Source organism: Neolamprologus multifasciatus, chromosome 20 (assembly GCF_963576455.1).
Source record: "Neolamprologus multifasciatus chromosome 20, fNeoMul1.2, whole genome shotgun sequence".
In the NCBI taxonomy this organism is placed as follows: Eukaryota; Metazoa; Chordata; class Actinopteri; order Cichliformes; family Cichlidae; genus Neolamprologus; species Neolamprologus multifasciatus.
In genome coordinates this window covers 7,829,698-7,855,873 of record NC_140458.1, presented here as the reverse complement: position 1 = coordinate 7,855,873, position 26,176 = coordinate 7,829,698, and the positions used below count along the sequence as shown (strand labels likewise).

General features: G+C 39.1%; 2 protein-coding genes across 5 annotated transcripts in view; one reads left to right on the top strand and one right to left on the bottom strand.

Annotated features, from left to right (window-relative positions):
• The window catches only part of itga5 (integrin, alpha 5 (fibronectin receptor, alpha polypeptide)), a 32,406-nt gene extending 29,925 nt beyond the window's left edge, over positions 1-2,481 (top strand). Inside the window, exon 30 of the mRNA XM_085145525.1 lies at positions 96-2,481. Coding sequence (XP_085001651.1) covers positions 96-179 — 84 coding nt within the window. The 3' untranslated portion in view covers positions 180-2,481. The remainder of the gene's footprint in view (positions 1-95) is intronic.
• On the bottom strand, positions 273-25,046 carry rapgef3 (Rap guanine nucleotide exchange factor (GEF) 3). 4 transcript variants are annotated; one of them, XM_085145529.1, is made up of 28 exons: positions 24,928-25,046; positions 22,728-22,813; positions 18,542-18,586; positions 14,760-14,866; positions 14,559-14,680; positions 13,818-13,995; positions 13,582-13,666; positions 13,204-13,264; positions 12,783-12,859; positions 12,532-12,678; positions 12,258-12,364; positions 11,067-11,155; positions 10,877-10,955; positions 10,520-10,670; positions 10,339-10,418; positions 10,207-10,237; positions 8,783-8,858; positions 7,653-7,790; positions 7,338-7,435; positions 6,465-6,590; positions 5,538-5,719; positions 4,576-4,666; positions 4,417-4,467; positions 4,217-4,304; positions 4,068-4,132; positions 3,907-3,961; positions 3,666-3,737; positions 273-3,523 (listed from the first exon to the last, which is right to left on the bottom strand). In XM_085145529.1, the coding sequence occupies exons 2-28, from the start codon at positions 22,788-22,790 to the stop codon at positions 3,405-3,407; spliced, it is 2,583 nt and encodes an 860-aa protein (XP_085001655.1). In that variant the 5' UTR covers positions 22,791-22,813; positions 24,928-25,046; the 3' UTR covers positions 273-3,404. The 4 variants fall into 4 exon arrangements, with proteins under 4 accessions (XP_085001655.1, XP_085001652.1, XP_085001653.1 ...); XM_085145526.1 differs by having other exon boundaries at positions 22,940-25,027; XM_085145527.1 differs by having other exon boundaries at positions 23,392-25,027.
• Between the last annotated feature and the right edge of the window lie 1,130 nt (positions 25,047-26,176).

The window sequence follows — 26,176 nt, the reverse complement described above, 5'->3', positions numbered from 1 at the left end:
TTTTGATCTGAAAGATCAATTAATATGATTTTGTCTGTTCTCGTTTATGTTTCCTGCATTTCTGAAATGGGTTTTTTTTGGGTTTTTTCTTGCAGTTGGGCTTCTTCAAACGATCTGACCCTTACGGCACTGCCATGGAGAAAGCGGAACTCAAACCGCAGGCTGCCTCTGAGGCCTAAAAGACCACCAAAGCTACCAAAACCACAGTACCTGGCCATATGATTGCAACCGAGAATTGTGGTGGAATATGTAGAGTTGATTTAAAAAAAAAAAAGAAAGAAAAAAAAAAAGCAGTTGAAGAGTTACAAGAAAGAAAGACTACTGGAACTCCACTGTGCTGCACTAGAGGAAGACAAAACTCCAAAGATCTCAAAGCCAAATGAATGTTTTCTTTTTCTATTTTTAATTTATGTCTTTTTTGCTGGCAGGGTTGGACTGTTATCAAATGGAGCTTGTGTCAGTGCATAAGGCTAACATTGGACTGTACAACAAAAAATGACTGCAGAAGAAATGCAGGCTACCGTCAACCTGCAGATGCAGGAAGATGGGTTTAATTTTATGGATTCTTGGTATGGATCATTTTGTTATTTCCCTGTAACTGCCTTATATTGGTGCTAATGATCTGATATGATTGCTGCCTCTGACAGGATATGGCCACATGTTGCTTGTGGCATCTAGGAGCTGTGAATTATGCCGCCTGCTGAGGCCTGAAAGTATTCTGATATCTCCTAAACACATTTAATTGACAAAAATTAGAAAACTGTTTATCTGCCTTTAGTAAAGGCAAAATTAAATCGACAAATATTTAACAACAAAACCTGTTTTAAAGCTCTGATTTCATAGCTAATTGTAATTCAATTCCTTTGCTAAAATTTAAGTAATTTTAAATCCCAACTATTCAGAGGTGCTGATTCTTGCCCAGTGCATGCTGGGATATGCTCCACCACTCCACAACTCCGGAAATTTAAAAATAAAATGCATAGATGGACATTTCTCACCCGACCATGGAACTGATCTCTCTCTGCCTCAGGTTGGTGGACAGTGCCGGGTTAAGTTGTTTTTGCACTCAAAGGAAATCTACTGATATTATTCCAAAGACACCAAAGACTGACTGACCTTCCTTTGAGTTCTGAATTTGACTCCTACTGATCACTTTGTTTAAATCCTGTATGTTTGAGTCGAGAGTGCAGGCAATGTCATTGTTGTGTAGTCGACTGGGATGGGACTGGAACCACCACAGACCTGTGAAACCTCATGTAAGGCCTGAAGCAGTGTGGTGCTTCTGTCAAAATGCAGTGTTCTCAAGATTTAGTTTTATTTTTAATGTCATTACTCCTGCTTTGTTTGGATTGGGTTCATTCAAGATGGAAGCCTAAATGAAGCAAATTGTGCTTACGGTGGAGGAAATAAGCATATAATGATATATATTTTTTAAACTGAAGACATGACAATCAGCAATCCTGTAGCCTCGACAGTAGGCTGAAGGCAGAATGATTCTTTTTCAGCATAAAATGTGTGTTGCTGTGAGATACTGTATTTTTCTATTCTTTATTTTTTTCTCTTTTTTTGTGTAAATGCTGCCCGTGCTTAAAATGAGAAGTAGCTGAAGCCATCCCACACCCAGAGGCTGCAGGGACGCAACATTAAAATGCCTCGTGTTGGTTTCTTTTGACATGTGCGCAAGTTTAATGTGTCCTTAATGTAAATACTTAGTGCTTGTCAGTTACCGTTACCAGTTGTGTGTGTTTACATGTATTCATGCGAGATTTCATGAATACATGCATTTGTGTGGATGGTATATTTATGAATGTTTGTTTTTGTCTTATTACCTTTCCCACTGCCTAGTCCTTTTTATGCCAATCACATCAGTAGCTTGAGATAATTGAGCTTAACCAGTTCTGCGTTACTTTTAAAATTGATAGCATAAATACCTCTAACAAAGGGATGACAGCTAGGCACTGGGAACTACATGTTGTTTGGAAGTGCAATATTTATATTCACTCATTTTAATATTACAGTGCTTTCTTTTGATTTATGTTTTGTTTGTGATTGATTTGTGATAAATCAGACCTTTACGTGTGAAGGTATGTGATGAACATGTAGCCAAATCCTTTGTTGGTGGTTCACTTGCTTTTTCTCACTAAGCATTATTTCAGGTGTGAAAGTTTTTGATTTTCAAGGATTTTTCCCACTTCATATGTACTCACCACTGCAGGACCTTTCTGATCTCACTTTTTGTAGCATAGATTTTCATAAAAATACAAGCACATTTCTGGTATGCTGAATTAGTTTGGTGATTTATGTGCTCTGGTGTTGCACCTGTCCAAACAGCATCATACTGACCGTCTGCAATGCATTTGTTTGCTTCATTAAATTCTCTTCATAAATCCCCTTGTAGTTGATAGATACAATTTTCCAGATAGTCCACAAAATTTGCGTTTGGAAAATTATTTTTATCCTAAAATGTAGTCAGTAGACATTTTTTTTTTTTTTTTAAACGAAACACAGAAAATCATTATTTATAATGATGGGATCATTTTACTTCTTCCTCCTCAGTTACATCAGGAGAAAGCACTGGTTTCTTCATTTTGTTATTTACATGTCTTAGCCAGGACTTTCAAAAAGGTGTTGTAAATATTAATAAGATGGAGAATTGTGAATATCCTCACCCCATATTGGGGAGACCCTTTAATGTCAGGTGGAATGGGGGCTCTTTGAAGGTCAATTTTTACCTGTTACGGTTTGTACTTTAAATAAAATGATTCCTTTTTAAACATTTTTGTACTGTCATTAAATACACATTAGTGGGAAAATAATTTATTTAGAAAATAATATACGAAATTATACATGTCAGTTAGTGCCAAACATGATCTGATACAATATATTTAATGTGAAAACACTTGTGCACTGACCTAAAGTGGTTAATTGTGGCACAGGTCTGTGTTCTTATGGCAGTTTTGTGGAATAAACAATGTGATTCTTCCACAGACAGCAGTATAAAAAAACTTCACAAAATGAATTTTGACACCAAAGACAAGAATACTTCACTGTACATCATGTTGTAACATTTCCTTTTGAAGGGATCACTTGAAATATTTAGACACCAGTGTGACATAAGGCTTTCTGAATAACCACAAGTCCTGTCAACACAGAGTCAGGGCCACTGGAGCTCATTTCTGTGCACAGAGCCCATTTTCACTGTCAATGTTTTGCTGTGCAGAAAGCTTCTCCAGTAATGTCCAAACTCCTTAAGTAACAATGAATTTCCATGGGATGCTACATCTCCATAGGTCCAGTTCCCACCTCTAATTGAGATGAGTTTGGAGGTTTTATTCCGTTATACAGAGTTCATTTTTCACCTGTGATTTTGCTCCTTAGTCCTTGCACATTTTCAGTCATATGTCCTAGCAATCGATTGTTCTCGATAGCTGCGTCAGCTTGCGCTGGTTGTCAATCACCTTCAGGTTTTGGATATAGTGCCGGATGTTTGTGGAAGTCCGCAGAGGAAAGGCGTGATCTGAATCTAGAAAAGATTAAAATCATGCCTGAATCTGCATATGTTTAAGTTTTTGTACTTTTGTACAAACAAGGTTAAACTGAACCTTCTATAGATCCTGTGAAGAAAATATTAAAAACTGTCGAATGGAATTAGAGATGTGGCTTACATGTAGACAAGCGAGTAGCAGCGCCTTCCAGAAACATACGATCTGCCAGGCCTCTCTGTGGAGATGAAGGCACTGCAGAGGGAAAATAAAACATTATCTTACCTGATGTATGCACAAACCTGCATTGTATGTGTTTACTCCAACATGCATGTCAATTACTTCCGACTTTTCCTGAATGCATACAGTCTCAAAGGTATGAAGTCAGTGGGGCCGATCATTTTGCCGCCAAACTATCACTTACCATAAGGTTGGCTTCTGCATCCTCGAACGATTTTCACTGTTTTGGCAAGCATTCGCTACGACAAGGTGAGAAAAGGAAACTCTCCAAGTCAGTCTCTTACTGAGGATATGATTTGTAAGGAAACAATTACATAACAACATTTGAAAATAACTTTTCCATACCATTTTCTCAAAATTGACCAGTTTGTCTACGTAGTTTGCGTTTCCTTCATGGATAAACGTCATGTCTAGATATAGGAAGGGACAGAAGTAATTAGTATCTTAATAATAAGGACTTGCCAGTGGATTTGCGATTTACTGGTGTCTGTTACCTTTCAGCAGCAGAGGCATGAAGGGAATGTAAGGAGGACTGAGTTTAGCTATAGTCAGTCTGTACGCCCTGTGGTTGCGTGAAGGGTCCTAAAAGAATGAGCGAGCATAGCACAATCAGACCATTAGAAACCTTAAAGAAAATATATTGTTTAGGACATTTATAAAACTTATTCAAAGCTGAGTACATAGTATAATTTACCATGAGTCTCTCAAGAGAACAGTAAATCCTTTTTGTCTTGCTGGGTATTCTCTGTAACAGACAAGCAAAAGATTGCAAAGTCAATTTTAATGTATTTGTTTAGTAAGTGTGGCAGAACATTTATTATTATTATGCCTGCTGCCTCAAGGGGGCTCTCACCTCCCAGGTCTTGTAAAGCCTCTGAATTGCACTGTTGCTTAAGCCAAACATCACAGCAAAGAATGAATTTAGATTCTTCTGCTCCTTTAATCTGTGATGGAGAGGACACATGACTGTAAATAAAGTGCAGTCCTTGAAGTGATGCTGGATGGATAAAGTTTAAGATGGGGGGATAAAAGTAAGTACAAAGGTCCTGCCCGGATACTCACAGTGACAATACCTGTATGATTACAATATATGATATTAAGCAGGATATTAATGTTTTAAGACCATGCTAACTCTTCTAAATGTATACTATATACAAAAAAAGTATTGGGCCGCACCTCAGTGGATAAAAAATGAGTTGGCCTGGATCTTTTAGTTTCAAAGAACGAAAATCTTAATGCTTCTGCTTACTGAGACATTTTGGACAATTCAATGGTTCGAATGTTGTGGTAACAGTTTGGTGAAAACCTGTTTCTGTTCCTGCATGACTGTGCTCTACTGCACAAAGCAATGTGCACATATTTCACACATTTCTCTGTGAACCATAAATGCCAAACGTTTGCACTAAACCATCAATCAACAAGTCTAAACTATGAGTTGCTTTCTGGTAAAGTAGATGCACCTATGGTATGAATGTGAAAGTCGTAGGTGACTTCCTTGTTGTGTCATTACATTACATTACAATGTGACATTGACCTTGAGGCTGATGTCACTGAGATTTGAACTTCTTTGAGATTTATAGTAGATGCATCTATGGTATGAATCTCAAAATCCTACACTGCGTCATTCTTGAGTTATCGCAACCATAAACTTGACTGTCCACGCCGCCAAGGTGATGACAACACCCCATCAGCCTTTTAGGGCCAGGAAAAAGGCAAGACATGCGTGAGGTCAGTAGATTTCACTGTTGAGATGCTTATTTGTTCAGTGGCCAACCTGCTTTGGCTAAATGTATGATTTATGCAATTAATTCTTACACTGAAGCGATCTTGATAAACTTCTTGAGCAGCATAGCACGTTTCATGAGGTCTTCACATAGGCACAGCTCAGTCAGCACCCAGTGCTGCACCTCATTAAAGCGACGCACAAACCGCTCTAGGTTAGCCGTGATGGCTCCAGGGAATTTGTGGCGTCCAAAAATGTAGTAGACCAGCTCCACCTGGAGAGACACAGACAATGAGTCACAACCACTGGCATAATTTAAACACACTGTGAAACAAGCAGACAGGAAGTCTTTTGCAAGTATCTTTTGTTTCTTTAGAAATGTGAGGCATGCAGGAAATGACCCAAATAATCTGATGGCAAAGATGATACTGGTAGATAAAAGGCAGTAAAGTTAAGAGAGTCATGCAAAGTTCTTTGTTGCACGAATGCTACTTTGAGCTTTGGTTATGTATGTCGGTGAGCAAATAAACAGCTATGGGCGTAGTGGCCATGAGATACAAAACAGAACTACAAAGAGAAATCCACAACATTTAGAAAATGTAACAAAAACAACAAATGCAGAACACTGCACTGCAATGCATAAAGAATGTACAACACGCAAATACATTGTTGAGAAACAAAAAGGCTTCAAAACCAAAAAGGAAATGCTGTTATAGGTTCTCTTGCCACCAAAACAGTCTTCTCCTTCCTGCATGGTTCTTTCTTCTTTGTCACTCCCGTCAGGCTGTGTTTGCTCAAAGGGGATTACCAGATCATTGTGTATCACTCTCTAATGTTGTAGGGCTTTTATCTTACAATATAAAGTACATAGAAATAGCAATTTTTGTAAAATATGCTATATAAATCAAATTCAATACAATTAAAGTTAATTACTAGTTAATACTCTAGTGTTCTGAAGCAGTTTTGAAGCAGTCGATTGGTAAAATCAAATGAAACATCAATCATAGCCGCCAAGTTACCTCGTGCATGGCAGTGAACAACTCCCAGTCATAATTGGTGAGCTCACTGGCAATGTCTTTAGAAGACATCTGTTCAAGGACGTCAGCGGTTCCTTGCTCTGGAGCCTGCTGCTCCTTTAGAGGTGTCTGACAGAGAGAGAGAGAGACGGCGCAGTGGCAGAGAGAATAAAAATCATCAGGGACAATGTTGTTCAGGTGAACATTTAATGACTCGCCTTATGGTTGGGGATGCTGCTTTCAACAAAACCATAATATGAAAAACCATAATAAACAACAAACATATTTAGAATAGATCCCGTGAGTTAAATCCCCTCCTCATTTTCTATGAAATATAATAGGATGATATTAATCTTTACTAGTTCATGACCATGCTACAGTACTTTACGATGAAACTTGGCTGTGAGATGAAAATGACATGAGGCTTTTATTAGGTGTTGCAGGTACATAAATGCAAAATATAGGTTGTTTTAGGTTTGGCTGCTAGGTAGTTGCTATGAAACATAATGATATTGTGTATGATTCAGCTTTTGTGGCTATAAATGAGATGTTACTGTTACAAAATTAAATGATAGGATGTTTTCATTGGTGCCGTACATGCATAAATGCAGAAAACAGATCCTTTTAGCCTGTTGATAGTTGGTTGCTAGGAAACATCATAATGTCTGACATAGATAACAACTGGCAGCAATATCTGATGTAGATAAAGGACATAGGATGTACCTGTCTTCCAAGTCTGGTTGCTCAACCCCTGATTGTGTAGGAGGAGTTGGTGGACAGACAGACAACGAGTTCATGTATTTTAATAAGTGTGTTTTAATCAACTAAATAGACCAAAAAATGGTAAAGAAGTTATGGAAGAAAACAAATCCTCACCAGTTGTTCCACTTCACTGATTGTGCAGATGAACAGTCTCTCGTTGAGTCCCAGGGCGGTGTAGACCGCAGTAGCATCCAGCTTTAGCTGAGCTCTTTCTGTGCGCAGTCATAGGAAACAGAGTAATTTTCACCGTAATTAAAAAAAAAGGAGAGCATTTGAAATTCTGTGAACACAACATAGGTTTGATGACAAACAGAATTACTCATCTGTTAGTACATTAGTCTAGCAATCTACAAAAAACTGATTATTTTAATGAAAAATAAGTGTTGATTCTAGAAAACAAAACAAAAACATATGACTAATGCCTCCCACCTCCTGTGGAGTTCATTTTGATGAGGACATGATCTTCTCCAGCTTTTCCTAATGCTGACATTATCTCCTGTACAGATGTATTCACCGGCAGCATCGGAGTGAGAGCTTTGTTGTCTGGCCTGTAGATCTCATACAACACTAAATCAGAAGAGGACATAAAATAAAATGTCACATCATGCTAATTTGGTGATTAATTTAAAGACTAATGGCACCCGTTAAGTTACTGGATACTGAGATTGTTGTCCTTTATTGACATATTGCGTGACACACACGTCACAAGCACTGATTCTAAACCCTTTTCCCAACATCTGTCATCATGGCCATTCACGTGTTCATTTAAACTAACTCTAACCTGGATATGGACTTCAGCTTAGCATTTAAAACATTTTTGACTAGTTTTACTATTCCATCAATCAATCGATTTTCCTGTAGACTCCTGGGGGAGCATAGGGCCGCAACAACACCACGCCAACGGACTGATCTGGGGCGTTCTCTTCAGCTGGGTCCACGTCATTCGGGCGGCCAGTCCAGTGCTTGCCTTGTGAAGTTGTCGGATGGTTTTCGGAGTGTGTGGCCTATCCAGCCCCATTTTCTCTACTTGATGCCTTGACCGACCAGGTTCTGGCTGGTTCTCTTCCACGGGTCTGTGTTCGAGATCTTCTCCGGCCATCTGATGTTAAGGATGTGTCGCAAGCACTTGCTGATGAAAATCTGTATCTTGCTGGTAATGGTGTTGGTCACCCGCCACGTCTCGGACCCATACAGGAGGACTGCTTTCACATTGGTGTTGAAGATGCGGATCTTGCCGCGCTTTCTATTCCATACCGCTATTTAATGCATATAGTGACCAAGTTGAACTTTATATTCAGTATTTTTAGTGAACATTAAACATGAACATCTAGCAAAACTGTTTATACTGTTTAGCTATATTTCAGACACAAATTTAGCCAGGTTTGATTTTGAAGTTGTTGGTAAAGATAGATGTAAAAGTTTATTGTGTATGATTTGCCATCAATTTCAGTCGTTTCCTTTTTTCATTTATTTAAATATCCCCCACTAGACTTCTATCCTTATTATGGGGATTTGGTTTTCTTGATTATTGTCAGCTGTAGTCTTTGAGCTTTACTCACCTTTATCATGTGCTCTGATTGGTTGAACCCTCCCCACTGACTCCTCAAAGTTTGAAAACCAATCAAACTGGTGGTTCTGCCAATAACATAAAAGCCGACTCAGTGACACTTCAGTGACATTAAACTCTCTAATGGCAGTAGAAAGACATTTCTTAAAATGGATTTCTGATATAACACTCTGTCACACTTTTTGGCAAACATCCCAAAGGGTTTAAGCTCCAGTAGGACTTGTAGTATAAAGAAAAACTTTCACTTTGGCTGTTAGCCTCTGTCAGGGTTATCAAAAATATACTGCAGATACAACTTTAAATAGAACACATTTTAAGTAGAGAGTTTAAGTAGAAAAGTCATGCTGTGATGTATGTCTGGTATACATATCCATCAATCCACTCAAATGTGTATTTTTGGGGAGGAAATTTTATTTTTAGTAGAAAATTATTCAGCATACATATTCACCAATAGATATAAGGCCAACTGGGCCTTATACCTTATGAGCCCCCCCTCAAAACAAATCAAATATGTCATGGCTGTGTCCAGGCAGGCAGGGATAGAGGACCCAAATGCAGACTCGAAAAGGGCAGATGTGAGCTTTAACAGCTTTATTGCTGGACACAAACTGAACTAAACCGAGAGATACAAACACAAGCTAAACCGGTAAGGGAGACAGAACACACAGCTAGGGTGAGGGTACCATGCGACGACGAGCAGTAGAAGACACGGACACTAAATACACACACTTGGTAACAAGGAAGTGGTGCACAGGAGGGCGACACACCTGAATCTAATTGCTCAAGGGAAGCAAGACAGAATACACTAACCTGAGACACGGACCCTCAAAGTAAAACAGGAAACACACAGACAGACCTTCCAGACACAGACTCAGACACACGATACTGACTAGACAGGAAAGGTGGCACCACGGCAGGTACAGAGACACCGACCAGACACTAAACAGAGGGTGTACTGAGTACAGGGACATGAGGAGCACAGGAACTAAAACCTAAAGAACTAGAAATACAAAACAGAAATCAAACCCTAATATATATGAACCAAGATGAAACCAAAGACTAATAAAAAATAACAATACAAAATCCAAAACGCTGGGTCACTGACCCAGGACCGTGACAAAATATGGTAAAGGATTGAAAACTGGTTTAAAACCATAGAAAACATACTATTAAAAAAGTGCTCAAATATGATCCAGTTAAGGAATACCTTAAGGAGTTGCTACTGTAAGAGAATTTTCTTGGGCATGATATCTCTGAAAAAGGGCCAATTTTCTTTACTAAATGGGTTGTTCCTCATACTACAAGAGCTGCTGGAGCTTCAGCCTCTTAAGACATCTGCTCTTCTCCATGCACCTTTGAAGTAGGCGAAGTTGTGCCAGAAACCTGTACTTTGTTTCCACACACACAATAACTTACCCTGCTCAGTGACTGATAGCCATTCTCCAACCTGAAAAAGTATAGAAGTATTAAAGTGTTAAATAGTATGCGAAGATTATCTATGACTTGTGAATTGTTAAGAAATATGAAACATGATCTGATAGTGCGTACACTTTTGTCCTCCTCCTTTCTCTGAAGTCCTTCAGCACGTTGAACAGTTGTGAATTCGCTGCCATATCTTTCTTTAATCTCTGTTTCAACCCCAACATTAAAATAAAAAACATGCTGACACAAAAATTACACAGTGATATGTTTAAATTTTTAATTTATGACTTTGAGGCTGAGATCTCACCTCCAGAAAGTCCAAGGCAATAGGGTCTTCTTTCAGGTGAAGGCCAAACAGTGCCACCCACTGGCCAACCAACTTTACTACTTTCTGCTTAATGTTGAGAACATAGGCAGTCTTCTCCTGCTCTGAGCCCTCAGCAAGCTGTGCCTGGTAAGTGCAATGTTGGTTAAGGGTATAACACATAAGACCTTAATTACAAAATAAAAACAACAACTATAATAATTTATTCTGGTAATAAAATGCACTGGGAATCCCATTATATTACAAACATACACTATAATACAGCTTTGTTTGACTATAGTAATTCTTATAAACAACACTAGCTTCACTGTTGTCAGTATCAATGACACTGTAGGATATTGGTGCTGTAGTGCAGGACAGAGCTGGCTGGAGGGCATGAAGACTTTGTGTGTGAGCAGGAAGTCACTCACACAAGAATCTGCAGGGACACAATCATCACCATAATACAGTGATTACAAAGTAACTGACTTGGTCTGAACATTTTTTTTCAACAACAGAAAACAGGCATCTGTAATCTCAACAGTGTCACCTATAGCATCATTTCCATTAGACTCCAACTTTACTGTTTCCAGTAGGTGTTCCAAGATTTTCTCAGGTGTTCCTGACATAACTGTGTACCTGCAAAAAGCAAGACAGAAAAAACAAAAACAAAGAATAACTTTCAAAACCTTGTGTTTGCCTTACATTGGTCCACATAAATAAAGCAATAAATTAATTAAAAAGTATTTGGTGTGTAAATGTTGACCGGTTATCTCCTCAAAAAGAAGAAGCACAAAAAGTCTCTTGACGTAATCATCGCATAGTTTGTCTAGCAGACTGTGTTTACAACACTTTGAAAGTTCTTAGCTGTATATCACAGCCGCGTAGACAATAGCGCTCTGTCTGTTTCAGATCATAGCTTTACTGTGTTTGCTTAAAGCACTTCACCTTCCAGCACGTCTCTAATTTCCACACCCCTCTTTCGCTCATGATGCTTTTACATGACGCTCCCTCATGTTATTAACTTTTGTGTACTCTCTTCCGTACTTTGTTATGCTCTTGTCTAATTATGCTCTCCTTTTTTTCTCTTTTCTTTCCCTCACCCCTCCACAGCCAGCTGATTGCTGCCCCTCCCTGAGCATAGTTCTGCTGGAGGTCTGTTCCTGTTAAAACTAAGTTATTCTTCTCCATAATCACCAAGTGCTTGCTCATGGGGGATTGTCTGATTGCTGGGTTTTCTCTCCAACATCAAAGGATCTCTACAATGCAGTATAAAGTGCTTTGAACTGTTTTGAATTGATTGCTATATTAATCAAATTCAATTCAAAACTTTGAGAGCACAAAAAGGGACTGAATGTTCAGGGAATAAATGTTCTTTTCAATTGTGTAGATTTACAAGTAAAGAGAAGAAAGTGGTTTAAACGTAATCTAAATAAGAGTCCTGCATCAACTTAATTGACCTTCATATTTGATAAAGTGGTTCAAGACTGATAACAAGTCACTCAGAAAGGCAGGGTTAAAGTCCGCCTATTATATGAGTGTTAGGTAATACTCCATTAATAAACGGTTAATCACATCTTTAAAAAAGATTTATGTAATCATCACTTATTGTCAGCGGCAGTGTTTGTATTAGAGCCGTGCATTATCAGCCCACACCCGGGCAAAGCGTCTTAATGATCATAAAGCTACTTGTAAATTAACTGCAGTATTTTATAGAAGTTAGTAGGTCAGAGTCGCTTACTTGCTGCTGTTCCCTGCTCCCCCTTGTTCTGTCGAGTCTGCACTCTTTTCCAACACCAGCACAGTCTTCCCGTGCTCTTCCAGTCGCACTGTATTAGCCTCCACGTCCTGAAGGACAGGGAAGAATGACAACCAGTTTGAAAAGTTATTTGAAAATTTGCGTGAATCTCACATCTCTTAAATTGTCACATGGGGCTAAATGTGTTCAGTAAGCACCCGATGTCTGACAGACAACTTCTGGTGATAAAAATGCAGTAAGAGGAAATCCAACAAACCTTGAGGATCCTTATGAAGTCCTGTTTATCAACACGAAGGAAATGACAATTGTCCTCTCGCAAGATGATGGTGGCGGCTCGAGGTTGCTCATTTAGCAAAGCTAGTTGCCCAAAATCCTCACCTTCATGTAGAGTAGTCACCAGACCCTATATCAACACAATACTCTGAGCTATACAGCATACTTGAAATCAATTGCAACGTGTTTTATTAGAGACAGTGGGTTTTATTAATTTGGAACCACTGGCTTTACCTTCCCGTGCGTGATCACATTTACAGAGCCTTTCCAGATGATGTACCAAGAGGTTCCTTTATCCCCTTGACTGAACACTATATTGAAAAACAAGCAGAAAGAAACCACATCAGTCAGTCATATATCTTTCTAACCATTACAACTCCTAAAAGATCACACCTTGAGAGCACCTTCCTTAAAAGTACTTTGTTAAATATGGCTTTAACATTAAAGAAATGGGTAGGATTGAAGAGAAAAAAGACCTGATGATCTTCTTACCCGCAGTAAACAAAGAAATTAATTATAACATTAGACGGTCTGAATAGTCTTAATCTTATTTTCTGGAAATGATGAATGTTTCACAGAAAAAGATGCTATTTTCTGTGCATAAGAGCAGTATTATAGTGTGATTCAGCAACACAATGAAGCTGTGTAAACTCACAGACTGTTCCAGCTTTGGCATGTGATTCAAAGACCAGCACTGCTGCCAGCTCCTTACGCACCTACAGGCACAGCAGGACAAGAACAGACAGAAGCGCACTGATACCTTCTGCTATCATTGCTGTAAATGGGTTTTTCTTGATTTTCACTTTCACATTTCCAGTGTATTTTTAACATTTCTTTCATGTGGTATAAAATACAAAAGAAAAATATTATAGTTGATGTATGCAGGTAGAATACTGCCTTTTAAAAATATATATATTTTAATAAAATATATCAGATCAAATCCATGGTTAACTATCACGAAAACAGTTCACATTAAAAAAAAAATCAATATGAAGAGCCTTTAAAAATGTTAGGGGAGTTTATAGAGACTGACTGAAGAGGAGAGATGAGCGGCAGCTTTGACGTGGAGCAGCTCCTCGTAGATAACCTCCAAGTCCTCGGGACTCCTCTGACTGGGGCTGTAAAAAAAAAAGGAAAGAAGAAGAACATAATAAGCCAAACAAAACAAAATACAGTAACTTTGCTAGCACCTTGAACTTGTTGTAAGAAGCTTTCTGACAATACAGGTTATCATGAAGAAATGCTCATGTAACAACTAAACAAACTGACCATTTACGTAGAATCATAGTGAGCAGAGCATCAGGACCAAGCTGAGACAGCAGAGACAGAGCTTCCTGTAGTTCATCCTCTGAATCCTTCGCATTCAATATGTGGTTAAGTCCAAACTGGGAGTCTTGGAAGCGATAGAACTGTGTGTCCTTGTCGAGGAAATTCAACTCATGTTTCACTTTGATTGAGACAAAACACAGAAGAGAAAATAAAACCCTTAAAATGAAATGCAAGAATGCGGTTAGACAACTCCAACACACACATTGGTTTAGAAACAACACAACAGAGGCAGATGAGTAAATTGTTAGATAAGTTTTATGCCGGTCATTTATAAAACTTTAGATAAATGGAAATAAATGCAAAAGCTTTCTGAGTGAGTTCCTTCATTTGATGATGAAGCATTTCTGTCCTGATTGGAGTGGTCTCTTCCAGGAAGATAGTGTCTCATCCAAAGAGCTTAAGTGGTTAGTGAACACTTGACTGACTGAAATAACAACGCAAAACAAATGTCATGGTAGACTCGGTCACCAGATTTCAAGATACTCAAGCATGTCTGGGACATTTCTAAGTGCTGCCAAAAGCATTATCATCAGAATACATGAAAAGTAATTTGTTTGGACTTTATTCCACATTCATCTACAGTTTACAAGAAGCCCTAAATTCACCCAACACATGACAAGTATCCTTCCTATTTTTCATCAAAATACTACATTCTTCAAAAGTTAGCGCTTCAGTTCTTACCATGGAGAAGTATTCCCTCATCCACTAAGACCTGCCATATTCCCACTGCCTGACTTCTTGATTGGAGGCCTTCATTTTGGGTCATCAGCCAGTCAACAAGGTCCTTACCGGAGCAACATTGCCTATGAGAGAAATTTGCATGTAATTTAGAGACACTGTTACTTTTAATCATGAGCTAAATCACATCGCCAGAATAGGTACCTGTATGTTTTGAGGTGATGCTTTCTATCTCGGATCAGACCAGGGTTCTTCTCAATCATGACACTATACACTGATCTGGCTGCCTTCACCACACGATCTGAGAGAAACTTGATAAACATGAAAGATAGGTGAAGTGACTAAATCATAAGGGTGTTGTGTTTTTTATAAACACAATTTCTGCCAATTTTTGAGATGGCGACAGGCCGAAGTCAGCAAAAGAAACAAGTGTTTGTGAAAGTGAGGAAGACCATTTCCCCCTCAGTTTTGAACAATGTTGTGTGTGGAGACTTCTGTAGGTGTTGGAGTAATGGAGTGTTTTGTGGGGGTTGCATAGGTGTCAAAGTGTAATGGAGTGTGTGTGGGGGTTGCACAGAGGTGAAAAGGTGTTAAAGATGCAAACTTAAATGCTCTGAGACTTTCCAGCTTCTGACTCTGGCCAGCACAGAGCAACAACAAACTGTCTGACAACTCTGAACTAGTTTCCCTTTAACCTGCTTTGATGTCCCCACCACTCATTCTCAACAGCGCACACACACACACACACACACACACACACACACACACACACACACACACACACACAGAGTCCTGTTTTCATATCTTAGTGGGGACATCCCACTGACATAATGCTTTCCCTAGCCGCCTACCCTAACCCTAACAATCAAAAATGAATGGCTGAACCTAACCATAACCTAATTGTAACTCTGACACTAAAACCACATTTTGAGTCTCAAAAATGCCTTTAAACTCATGTGGACAGGCATTTTGTCCCTATAAGGGTTATTATGGGGACAAACAGACCACACACACACACGCACACACAAACACACACCCAGACACACACACACACCATAATATAATGGGTTGCATTAACCTAGACCATAACTTTAACCTAAACCCAAATCTTCAAATTTAGTGAGATTATGGGGTCTTTCTTTTTGTCCCTATAGTCCCAACAATATTGGTAATACAAATACACATAGCTGCACATAACACACTGAGGTCAGGTTTGAACTCACAAAGACCTGCACACAAGGGTGCACAACCTGCCAGCCACTCATGCAGAGACAAAGCTTACGTAACAAGAATGTGCTTTGTTTGTGGCTGAAATTCAGCTCTCCAATTTTAGACCTTCTCATGCTTTATGCTCTGTATTTTGAACATAAAAGAATTGATTTAAACTACCACCCAACGATATTTACTGTCTCAATGACTGACAGTCGCACAAACTTTAATTCTGCACCTCCCTGGTTGACTCCCACAGGTCTTGTGATTACATGCTTGACACAGACTGTGGATTTTCCCCTAGACACTGTTGTTTGTCTAAGGTGGTGACCTGGAGATTCACACAAAATCCAACACGGATTACTTCCTATATTCTTCTCTTAAGAATGCAATGCAAAGAAGCCAGCAACAGAAACTACTTTCTGTCTCCTGCAGGTTACTGCAATTCATTCAGGATGTAAAAACACCTACTGTTTGACTTATCTGCTGACATCATGCCTCGATGACTCCAACACTGCCCCTGGTTTTCCCTATTTAAAGTGGGCCATAACACATCCTTGGTAAATCCAAGTTCACACAAAGTTGTTAATTCTAATTTAAAATTGCAATTAACAGCTGTGGGCACAGTGTACACTTTAACCTATCGCCCTGACACTGGACTCTTCCCAGACCTGACATCAACAGAGTAAATGCGTCCTGAGGCCTCTGCTGTGCCCTGCTGAAGTTAGTGTGTCGTGAGGTCACTTGTATTCCCAGAGGCCCATTTTCCCATGGGGCTCCTGCAGTCACATTCTCATGCCTGTCAACTCCCAACTTATTTTCTTGATGAGGCGACTTTCCATTACCTAAATCATTCCTTACAAAAACAACATCAAAAGCCATACATCACTGTGAGCCCTCTGCTGCTGACTATATGTGGTTGAGTCTGCTTCCTGAACTAGGCCATCTAATCCCATTATCTGAGAACTACAACACACATGTAACTGTTTCTAGTGAGTGAAATTAAAGAGCAAACATTTTTCCCACAGGTGTGCCAGTCAATGACACAGAGTACAACACACACTCAGCCCGTGCATAGCAACCGGCAGTGATGTATATGCCATCTATAACAGTTGGACAGGCGGCCATAATATATTCATGACAGGGCACTGTACTGTTGTTTAGGTCATTAGGTGATTTATGACCGAATATGTATAGTATAATACTCACGTGATCCATACTGGATCATACTCAAATTGTCAAGGAAATGATTCTAATCTGTGATTATAAATTACTACAGCCAATTTATGCAGGGCCAGGCAAAGAACAGCTGTTCTATAGGTTGTACAGTTTACTCAAACATGCTAGATGCTTGAGAAAAGCTTGCAATAGTCTTTATCACAGCTCAATTGGATTACCTTTTCTCTGTCTTATCCTTTTTGACTTAAATCGGATTGCGACTAAAACCATTAGTCATGCTCTTTTAAAATGTTTAATTTCACGCCTTTGTCTCATTCAGCGGAATATTGATGAGTGCAGCAATCACTGCATGTCTCCTTTGTAGGCGAGACATTTCTCTACTTTCTCTTTGACCTCAGTGGGCTGTGTTGTGTGAGAAGCACAGAGTGAGTTGACAAGCAGCTTCGTCTTTGGGCTGATTTTTTACCCCTCTCTTTCTCTGTGAGAAAAAACAACAACGCCACACTTCAGCAGCAAACATATATACCACAAACATGGGTAAAAACGTACGGTAAAAAAAAAAAGCTTTTCAGAGATTACAGACAGATTTCCGTTTCCATTTCATGTTTAAATTGGAAAATGTTGGAGCACAATCAAACCTTGCTTATTAAAAACACAAATCCTGTACAGTGCGATCATAATGTATGATGCTCACTACTGACTTTTAGAATCGGGAGCCAACACTTGCTAAGCAACAATAACAAAAAAACCCCAATGAGGTTAGCAACACATGTCTCCTGCAGACTCAGTTGCTCTGTCCTCCCTCTGTGTCTTTACAAACCCGAAAATATTCACAGGGTTGATTATTTACCCATAAGGAACAGCTATATATAAATCTTATAAAGTATTGTATATTGTATCTGTCTTGTGTGAAACTTGTATTAAAAGCATACAAGAGTCAAAACAGATATAAGATCCCTTGAAAAATTATATAAATGAAACTTACTATACTCTCTGTACTGCTTTCTACCTTTTCTGTCGCAGGGAGACCACTGAACCTAAACAGAAGCCACTTTCCCTGTCAATTCTTCTTATCAGGGTTTTAAAGGTTCACTACTTGGCATGCTGTTGAAGAAGCTGAGATAAAGCAACATGAGGGGCCTGGACTGAGTTAGGTAGGACTCAGGAGAGTGGGGAGGGTCAATTTATTGTGGGCCTCTGAGTGCTCTTTAGACTCCTTATGACTGCTTGCCCCTGCAAGGAATGTGTTTTTTTAAAACTCGGTTGAGTAGTAATGCAGGATATTATAAACAACAAAAGAACAAGTTCAGCAGTTTGAGAGGATGCAAGCTCTGCAACTCTGAATTATACTGGAGGTCAGTAAAACTAAAGCCACCAGTGCAGTGAAACCTGTCAAAGTCTAACTAGAGTTTAATCGGCTAATTAGTGACAACCAACAATAGCTCTCACATGTGCTTAAATTATCTTTCAGGACAGGGGTGAAGGTGTTTACACTTTGCTTTAAATCTTACCTCTGCTCTCACATTGTGTTTCTCCTTATGGTCAGAGTGAGAGTCTCAAAGCACCACTGAAATGCTGTTAAATGTTGGCATACATACCTGCTTCATAGTGTCCTTTGAATTCAGAGCCTCTGGCAGTGGAGTCTGGGAGAAACAGAAAGACATACTTTATCCCCAGTGAACCGTTTCTCCATATCTAAAACCTCTAAAATAAAGAAAATAAAATTGCTCGGGAGCAGCATTTCACAGGAACTAGCTGGGCTGGTTGTTGATGACAATCTTGTTGTAGCTAGTCTGAAAAAAAAAAACACAACCAAGCTGGACCATCGAGATAGAACAGAAAATTGTTTTCTTTTCTTTGGTATGAAGGTCACTACAGATGCATTATCTCAACCTGTGATGTGCCATTGTCTCCAACATGGTGTGGGTGGTTGTCAAGTGTGTGTAATGAAGTGGGAGGAAAGAGTATTTAGACCTCGGCAACAGAAGGTACATGGTTAAACTCTGTGAATTTCGTTAAAGCAAATATTTGCTTTAAACTACAGACTATCCTTTCATGTAAAAAGAAATTGAACCTGAACATTTAAAGATTAATACTGAAGCAGCTGCCACAGGTAGACAATATTAATGTTTTTTCGTTACACTCTTGAAATGCTCACTTAAAAGAGTCAAATCATTGCTATCTCTAATGTCCTACCATGTAAAAATATTCAACATTCCCACGTTTGTACTTTGACCCAAGTCAGACTTCCCCTTTGTTGCTTAGATTTTATGTTTTTATGACCATCTTGTGGCTGGTGTTGTCTGTCTGTATTCCCAAGGTAATTGGGTTCAGTGTAACTAATTGAAAATATAAAGGACACACTACGTTTCAACACAAATCTCTCTCTTTCTACTGAATTGATGGATTGTAAGAGTTGTAACAAAACAAAAAAAGGTAAATATGCAGAGCATTCACGTGACATAGAAGACACGTAAACAAACAGTAGCTGATGTGATTTTTCACATCGGTGATAGACATCGGTTTCTCTGCTTCTACTGCAGACACACTTTGTGGCATGTTTTATTTGGCCTGCTGTACAGGCAGCTACATCATGTGATATTAGCCGGAATGGACCACAATTTAGCTTTTAACCCAATTGCCACTGAATGGCAGTAACTCCATGAAACCTAGCATAGCGAATTTATGAGCCAATCAAAACAAACGTGCCTCGTAAGTTAAAAACATGTGGAGAACATTTCGATATCTGTTAGACAGACACACTTAGGAACCCTTATGTATGTGAGGTATTTTTTTCTGCATTGTGTCCATGTGTCAGCACTGGTATGCAGGAGCAAGAAGTCCAGGAGGGATGCTGCAAATGATGACAGCAAAATGAGCTCAGCTGTGCTCTTATCTGCCTCATGTGCTCAGAGAAAGAATTAGCTTAACCTTCAGGGCTTATTACTAACAACACACGACAATGAATAGAAAGATTGGATATCACTCTACTGCCAAACAACTAAACAGCTTTGAGTTTTCAAGTTCTGTAATTTGTCAGCTGTAAGATATCCCTCGGTTTTATCCGGTTCAGCGATACTTCTGACGTTCAAAAAAAGATTGATACTTTTATCCTTCTAGATTAATTAAGCGGTTTGGGTGTTGTACATCATAGTGTTATGGTAAAAAAATCCAAAGCTGTTGCTGTTCATGCAGAACTTTTAACTAGTTCACAGAAGTATGACATTGATATTTGGCTGGTAAAAGCAGGCAGTTTGGGACACAGTCTCTGCACGTTATCTTTGGCCTCCTGATACTTACAAATCAGGTAAATTTAGAAGACTCTCAGCGCTGTTATGTGTTTTCCCGTGACCTGGAAACTAAAACCTCCCTCATTTTGCATTCTTCTACAAACTCTTCTGTAAACTGAGCAAGGGTGTTTCAGGGAACGTGAACAATAAACAATGCACTATTTATAACCCGGGGTAAATAATAATAATGAAATATGCTTTGTTACCTTCCTGTGTCACCACAGCCAACTGCTACAACAATAGAGGAACCTGCTTCAGTCTACTTGGAAGCATTCCCGAATATCTACAAAATGCAGACTCCAGCTGATTTACATAGTTAAGGCTGAGCTAATTTTATTTATTCTGTATATGACTAAAACAGCTGCTTAAATGGATGACATTCCATCTATTTTCCCGGAATCAACTGATGATAGGTTTTCAAAAACTAAAACAGTGGCAAGAAATGCCACCACAGTCAGCCACAACCAAAAGAGAAGGGTTCACACTCCTTGGTCTGTTTAAAAGCCGAAACATCAACATTAATAACAATGAAAACAAGCTATAATAATAATTCAGAGGGAATTTTGAAAAGTTAGACTCATGAAAATGCTGATGTCAATGCTTGCTCTAACTAACTAATTTGTAGGCTTGTTAGCTGCGATTTGTTTCTGCTGTGGTTTCTATAATGAGGCTAGTATACAGAGAAAGTACAGCTGGGAAAACTAGTAAACAGAGCAGTAAAGGCAGCATAGTGACATCAAATAAACAGAGAAGTGCCACAAAATTGTGCTGTACTCAGTTACATGTACTGTTCACACAACCACACATTTTGCTCCCAGATCTTCAGAAATGTTCTGTCACTTTTCCATCTTTCCTATTTCAGCACCAAATCTCGAAGCTTACTTGCAACGTAAAGGATACTTTTAGGGCCTTTTAGGCAACATGTGTCAGACATTTAGGAGATACCAAATTATGATTACAGTCTTTTACCCTCGCAGTAGCTCTACCAGCAGTGATTTCATATGAACTAAAGCAAGAAAGCAAATGACATCTTGGAAGCCCTATTTTGTGCCAACACCTCAAATTTACAAGCTTTTTATGTTATTTTATTTTTTCTTAATGAACGCTAAGCCTTTAAGTCGTGTTACTTTGGAAATGAACGGATCAATACAAAAAGACAGTGAATTATGATGCCATCGTAGTCATCATTCTCATCTCTTCTTATCCGCATATTGTGACACCATGCAGTAAAAGCAATTCTTGCTTATGTTCCATAAAATATTCCGCAGTGGTTTCGCTTAAGTAAATGTATAAATATTAAAGAGGCATACCCAGCTGATGCCCCGTATTGTCTGTTTTTCCACCGAGCGGCGGTCCGGGAACACTTGGTAATTGTGAGTCCGAAAGAGATGCATCTTGTTTCGGATCAAAACAACCGACAAACAAGTTTCCCAGTCAGAAGATCTGCAGCTCGGCAGCTCTACACATTATTCACGGCACAGTAATCTGGATAGCCCCGTCTCACACTCATTACTGCACAGCGGCGACTCAACACGGCGACAGTGTGAACTCATAACTCCGCATTTTGTCCTCCTAGTAATTCCAGGCAGGTCCTGCATCAAACTCAGATCTTGCTGCCTCATTGAGGTCGAGTCGTGTACTGTTCAGCCATCCCTCGCGGCACAGGCGCACTGTTGCTGCGTTGCGTGTGCGCGCACTTTGGCTTTTCACAAGAAACTGCATCAGAGAGACTGCCTCTTCTGGCAGTTTTACCACCTAATTAAAAACGGTGTTTGACGTACTTAGCTTGACCTCGTGTGTGTGCATGTGGAACCTTAACAATTTGTCCTTATGTTAAAACACGTCAGCGAGTAGACAAATATGATGTGTATATTTCAACTCAAATTCACTCTTGAAGGCTAGAGATGAAATTTTCAAAGATGTCAAACCTTACTCAAACAAGTCTTAGTCAAACAAGTAACTTGCTAAAAATGTGCACCCTTTCTGTAAAAGAACTGGCTTATTTGTTACAAATTTGCATCATTTATTGGCTGAACTGTTAAAAAAAAAAGGGTGAATCCACACAAACATTGGGGTCAGGGGTATTAAAGGAGGTATAATGTTGCATGAAGGTACTATATAATAAAGTTTGTTTAGTACAGTAGTTCAGGAAAACACATAAGCTGCAGCACGTTGTATAGACCACACACTTATCAGGTTATCCAGCTGCCTGGCTCAACTGGGTCTGTAGGCAGAGATAAACTGCTTCAAGGGCAGAAAGTAATTTAGGTTTGAGGACAACACTTAATGCGTTTATGCAGTTCTAGTTCACAGGTGTTTTTCCTTTGGTGTTGAAATGTTATGTACCCATTAAAGCTTTATGAAATCATAAAATTCATAACAGATGTTCAGTTTTGAATGGATTTTTCAATATTTCTTCCTGTGATTCAAACCTTACACCTGCAGTTCACACTTTTGGCTTTTTTGTGTTTGTTTATAGATGCAGGTGACTTACGTCCCCCAACTCTGGTGTACGCCGCCTTGGTGGAAAACTGCTGTTTCTGACGTAGTTCTCCATCAAGAAAACACCTTGAACAAAATCTGTGTGAAGAAAAAAACAGCATAATAATTTTATTCTTTAACAGTCGAGAAAGTAAAATGGGAAGGTAGCGTTTTCCCTTGTCAGTTAATAGCAAAACAAGCAGATGTAAATTTGCGATGTCTTACATAAGGACAAGGAGACCCTTTTAAAAACTGAATTTCCCATGTTCTGTTATAACAGGATCATGTCTGTGTGCTGCAGGCTGGAAAAGTTATGCAAGAATTGTTTAAATCCCAGCTATTGTTCTGGTGCAGGGCAGCCCTTCCTGTACTGACCTCAGTGTCTGAGTCACTTTGCCAAACCTTTCCACAACACACACTGACCAGAGCATCCATGTTTTCCATGCTTGGCTGCAATTTGAGCTGTGTGTTCAAACCGCCTCTTTTGTATGTTTTTATTAAAAGCCCAGCACCTGTTGCTGACCTTTACTGTAGACATTACTGCTTCCATCTTGGAACCCTGTTACATAATCGTGTGGTAAGTGAACGGTGGCTCTTGGAGTACAGAAAACTGTACTTTAAAAGGTACCGTGAGGCACATTTGCTGCAAATGTTCAGAAAAAAGAATGATTTCTTACCATGTTTAGACCTCCTTCGAGTCATGACAATACTCCAATCTTAAAAGTAGCCAAGCAAACAGAAAGTACCGCTGAAGTTTAGTCGATAAATTTTGTGTTCTCTGACTAAACTGTGTGTTTCTCTGTGTCTTAACAAATGGCTCACAGGGGCTCTCTGATGCCACATAAAGAATGTTCACAACCAAGGAATCCGGTTTTCCTTCTTATGACCTCCTGGGGGAATTTAAAAACAATAGTTTAGCTGATAAGGAAGAGCATATTGCTACAGTCTGGTTGATAGCATCTGAAAAAGTGACTGTCTTGATTGTCTTCTGTAAATAGCAGCATATTACTGGGAAAACATTCTTTCAGGGGATTGATGTTTTGCACCAAATATCAAAAGACCTAAGCTACACTTAGACTATGATCAGCTTTCACCCTGAAAACCCTAAAAATTCAGCAGTGGCGATTTCTTTCTGGCTCTGGGATTAAAATCAAATCTTATTAACTCGTTTGGAGATTTAGGTGACCTTGTTTTAGCTCCAGAGAATATAACCAGCAAAAAGCTCCAAGTTTCAAGGTAGACTGAATTTAGACTGTTGACACCTTGAACTCTTATGGACCCAGGTCTGCACTGCCTATCACATTCCAGGCTGGCACTTTGAAAATAAATGCTGCCCCCTATTGATGATGCACATGCCCTGCAAAGCAATTCACAGGGTATTTAGAAATTGAGCAACTCGCTGATCAGTTTCTTATAAAGAATGCTCAAAATGAAACAAAAAAAATGCAAGGATTAGTTATAGAATGTTATAGATTTAATTTTATTACACCATCAAACTATAATGGATTGCTTTATATGCAGTGCTTCTCTCTGTGTTTCTGTCTCTAAAGTTGTATTTATTTGTGTGCGTGTGTTTCTATTTAGATCCTTCGGGAATGGGAGTGGGATTTCCTGCAACACACCCATGGAATGTACTTTGCCAGTAGTCTTTGTTGTGACTGTCTAGTGTCTCTCCATACACACACACACATAAACACACACATGTGCGTGCACATACACACATTTTCCTTCCTTTATCCAAGCCAGTTAGCAGTGACAGGGAAATACATGTTTGATCTGTTTGACCTTATGGTCTATTGAGGGCTGAAGCAGAAAGCAGAGCACACATAAGCAAAAACATTAAAGCAGTTGGAGACAATATTTCTGCACCCACTGCAACACTTTCACATTTGTCAACCACGTTCTTTCACTTCTAATCCCCGCTGTGCAGTCACATGTTGACATTTACATTACCGACTTAGTTTCAAATACTAAAAAAATAACAATTTAAATATATTATTTGGAGAAAAACTAGAATTTGAACACCTGTGATGGAAAAGTGCCTTTCTAGACTGAAATTATCCTTAAAACCCTGTCAGACAAATCAGCAGGGGCTTTGTAAAGCACAAGATATTATGATTAAAATAGACATATAATATTCATTAATTAGCACAACAAACCAAATGGTCTGCCACAATTCCACACAATCCTTTGCTCTGCAATCAGTAACTCACCAATGTTGCAGTCTTATAAGATTCTTCAGTTTGATTACTTCAGTTCTTTAATTTGTCTGCTTTCCTTTTCTAGCCTTCGCTTCTATCATATATCTCTCAGTCAGGGTACTTTATGTGAGTTATGGGGGGTGCTACTGGACACAGCTTCCTGTGTCTTTCTGATTGGTCCTGAAAAGAGTGCCCGGGGGCATGGGCTTAGTACAGCACTGATACATGGCATTGTATGTGAGAATATGAAGACAGAATTTGAATCTAAGCAATGTGAATTGCAGTTCATCAGAACTAGGTTATGTGGTTTTCTTGTTTAACAGTCTCGATTGTAGACGAGCTGCAGACAACCACAGGAAATCCATGATGCTCAGCTTCTGAGAAAAAAATTCAGTACACTTTACTATATTTCCTTATCACTGTTCCATTCATAGTGAGATTATAAACACATTATGTTTTTCCATGGGAAAACTGCTTCATGCCTGCCACTGTTAGCCGGGGGCCATGATTTATTTGAATATAGTCTTTGGTGTCTTTATTCTTTTCTGTGTGCAGCTGCATTAACACATGTCCATTTGTGCAGGAAAATACTTTGCTATATTTGTCTGACCTTATGACCACATAAACATTTGACATTTTACTCTTAAACTTCTAATGCATTAAACAGAAAGAAAAGAGACAAATTAAAATTCATCTCAGGTCAGTTAGTTTTTTGTGTGTGACCAAAATGCAAATGTATGAACAGCACTACAGCACTGTATAAGTTATAGGGATTTTAGATGCTTACATTCTTATTTATCAAAAGTACATCTGATCAAGCATCAAGCATTCAACATAAAATTGTCTTCAGAGACCTGATCAAGTAGGTCTGAAATCATGACACTTCTTCTTTCGGGAGCTCCCTTCAGGGGTTGCCACGGTGGATTATCTTCCCCTATTCCTAGCATTCTCTTCTGATAACCCAGCCCCCTGTATGTCCTTTTTCAATACACCCATTAACCTTCTCTGCAGTCTTCATCTCTTCCTCCTACTTACCAGCTTCATATTCAAATATCCCTATATCTACCCAGCCTTGAATCTCTAACTTTGTCCACAAACTGTTGAACGTGAACTTTCCCTCTGATATACTCATTTCTTATCCTCTCCATCCAGGTGACTCCCAGTGACAATCTTAGCATCTTAAGCTCTGCACCCTCCAGCTTGGCCTCCTGTCTTATTTGTTAGTGTCATCGTCTCCAAACCATACATCATTGCAGGTCTC

Excerpts from the sequence above, each read along its gene's own strand:
- rapgef3 (XM_085145526.1), bottom strand. The coding sequence starts at position 22,979 with ATGGGAAATTCAGTTTTTAAAAGGGTCTCCTTGTCCTTAT. Across the intron at positions 14,681-14,759 it reads CATCACCTCAAAACATACAG|GCAATGTTGCTCCGGTAAGG; the intron begins GTACCTATTCTG and ends TTTCTCTCATAG. Across the intron at positions 4,133-4,216 it reads CATGCCTCTGCTGCTGAAAG|ACATGACGTTTATCCATGAA; the intron begins GTAACAGACACC and ends TCCTATATCTAG.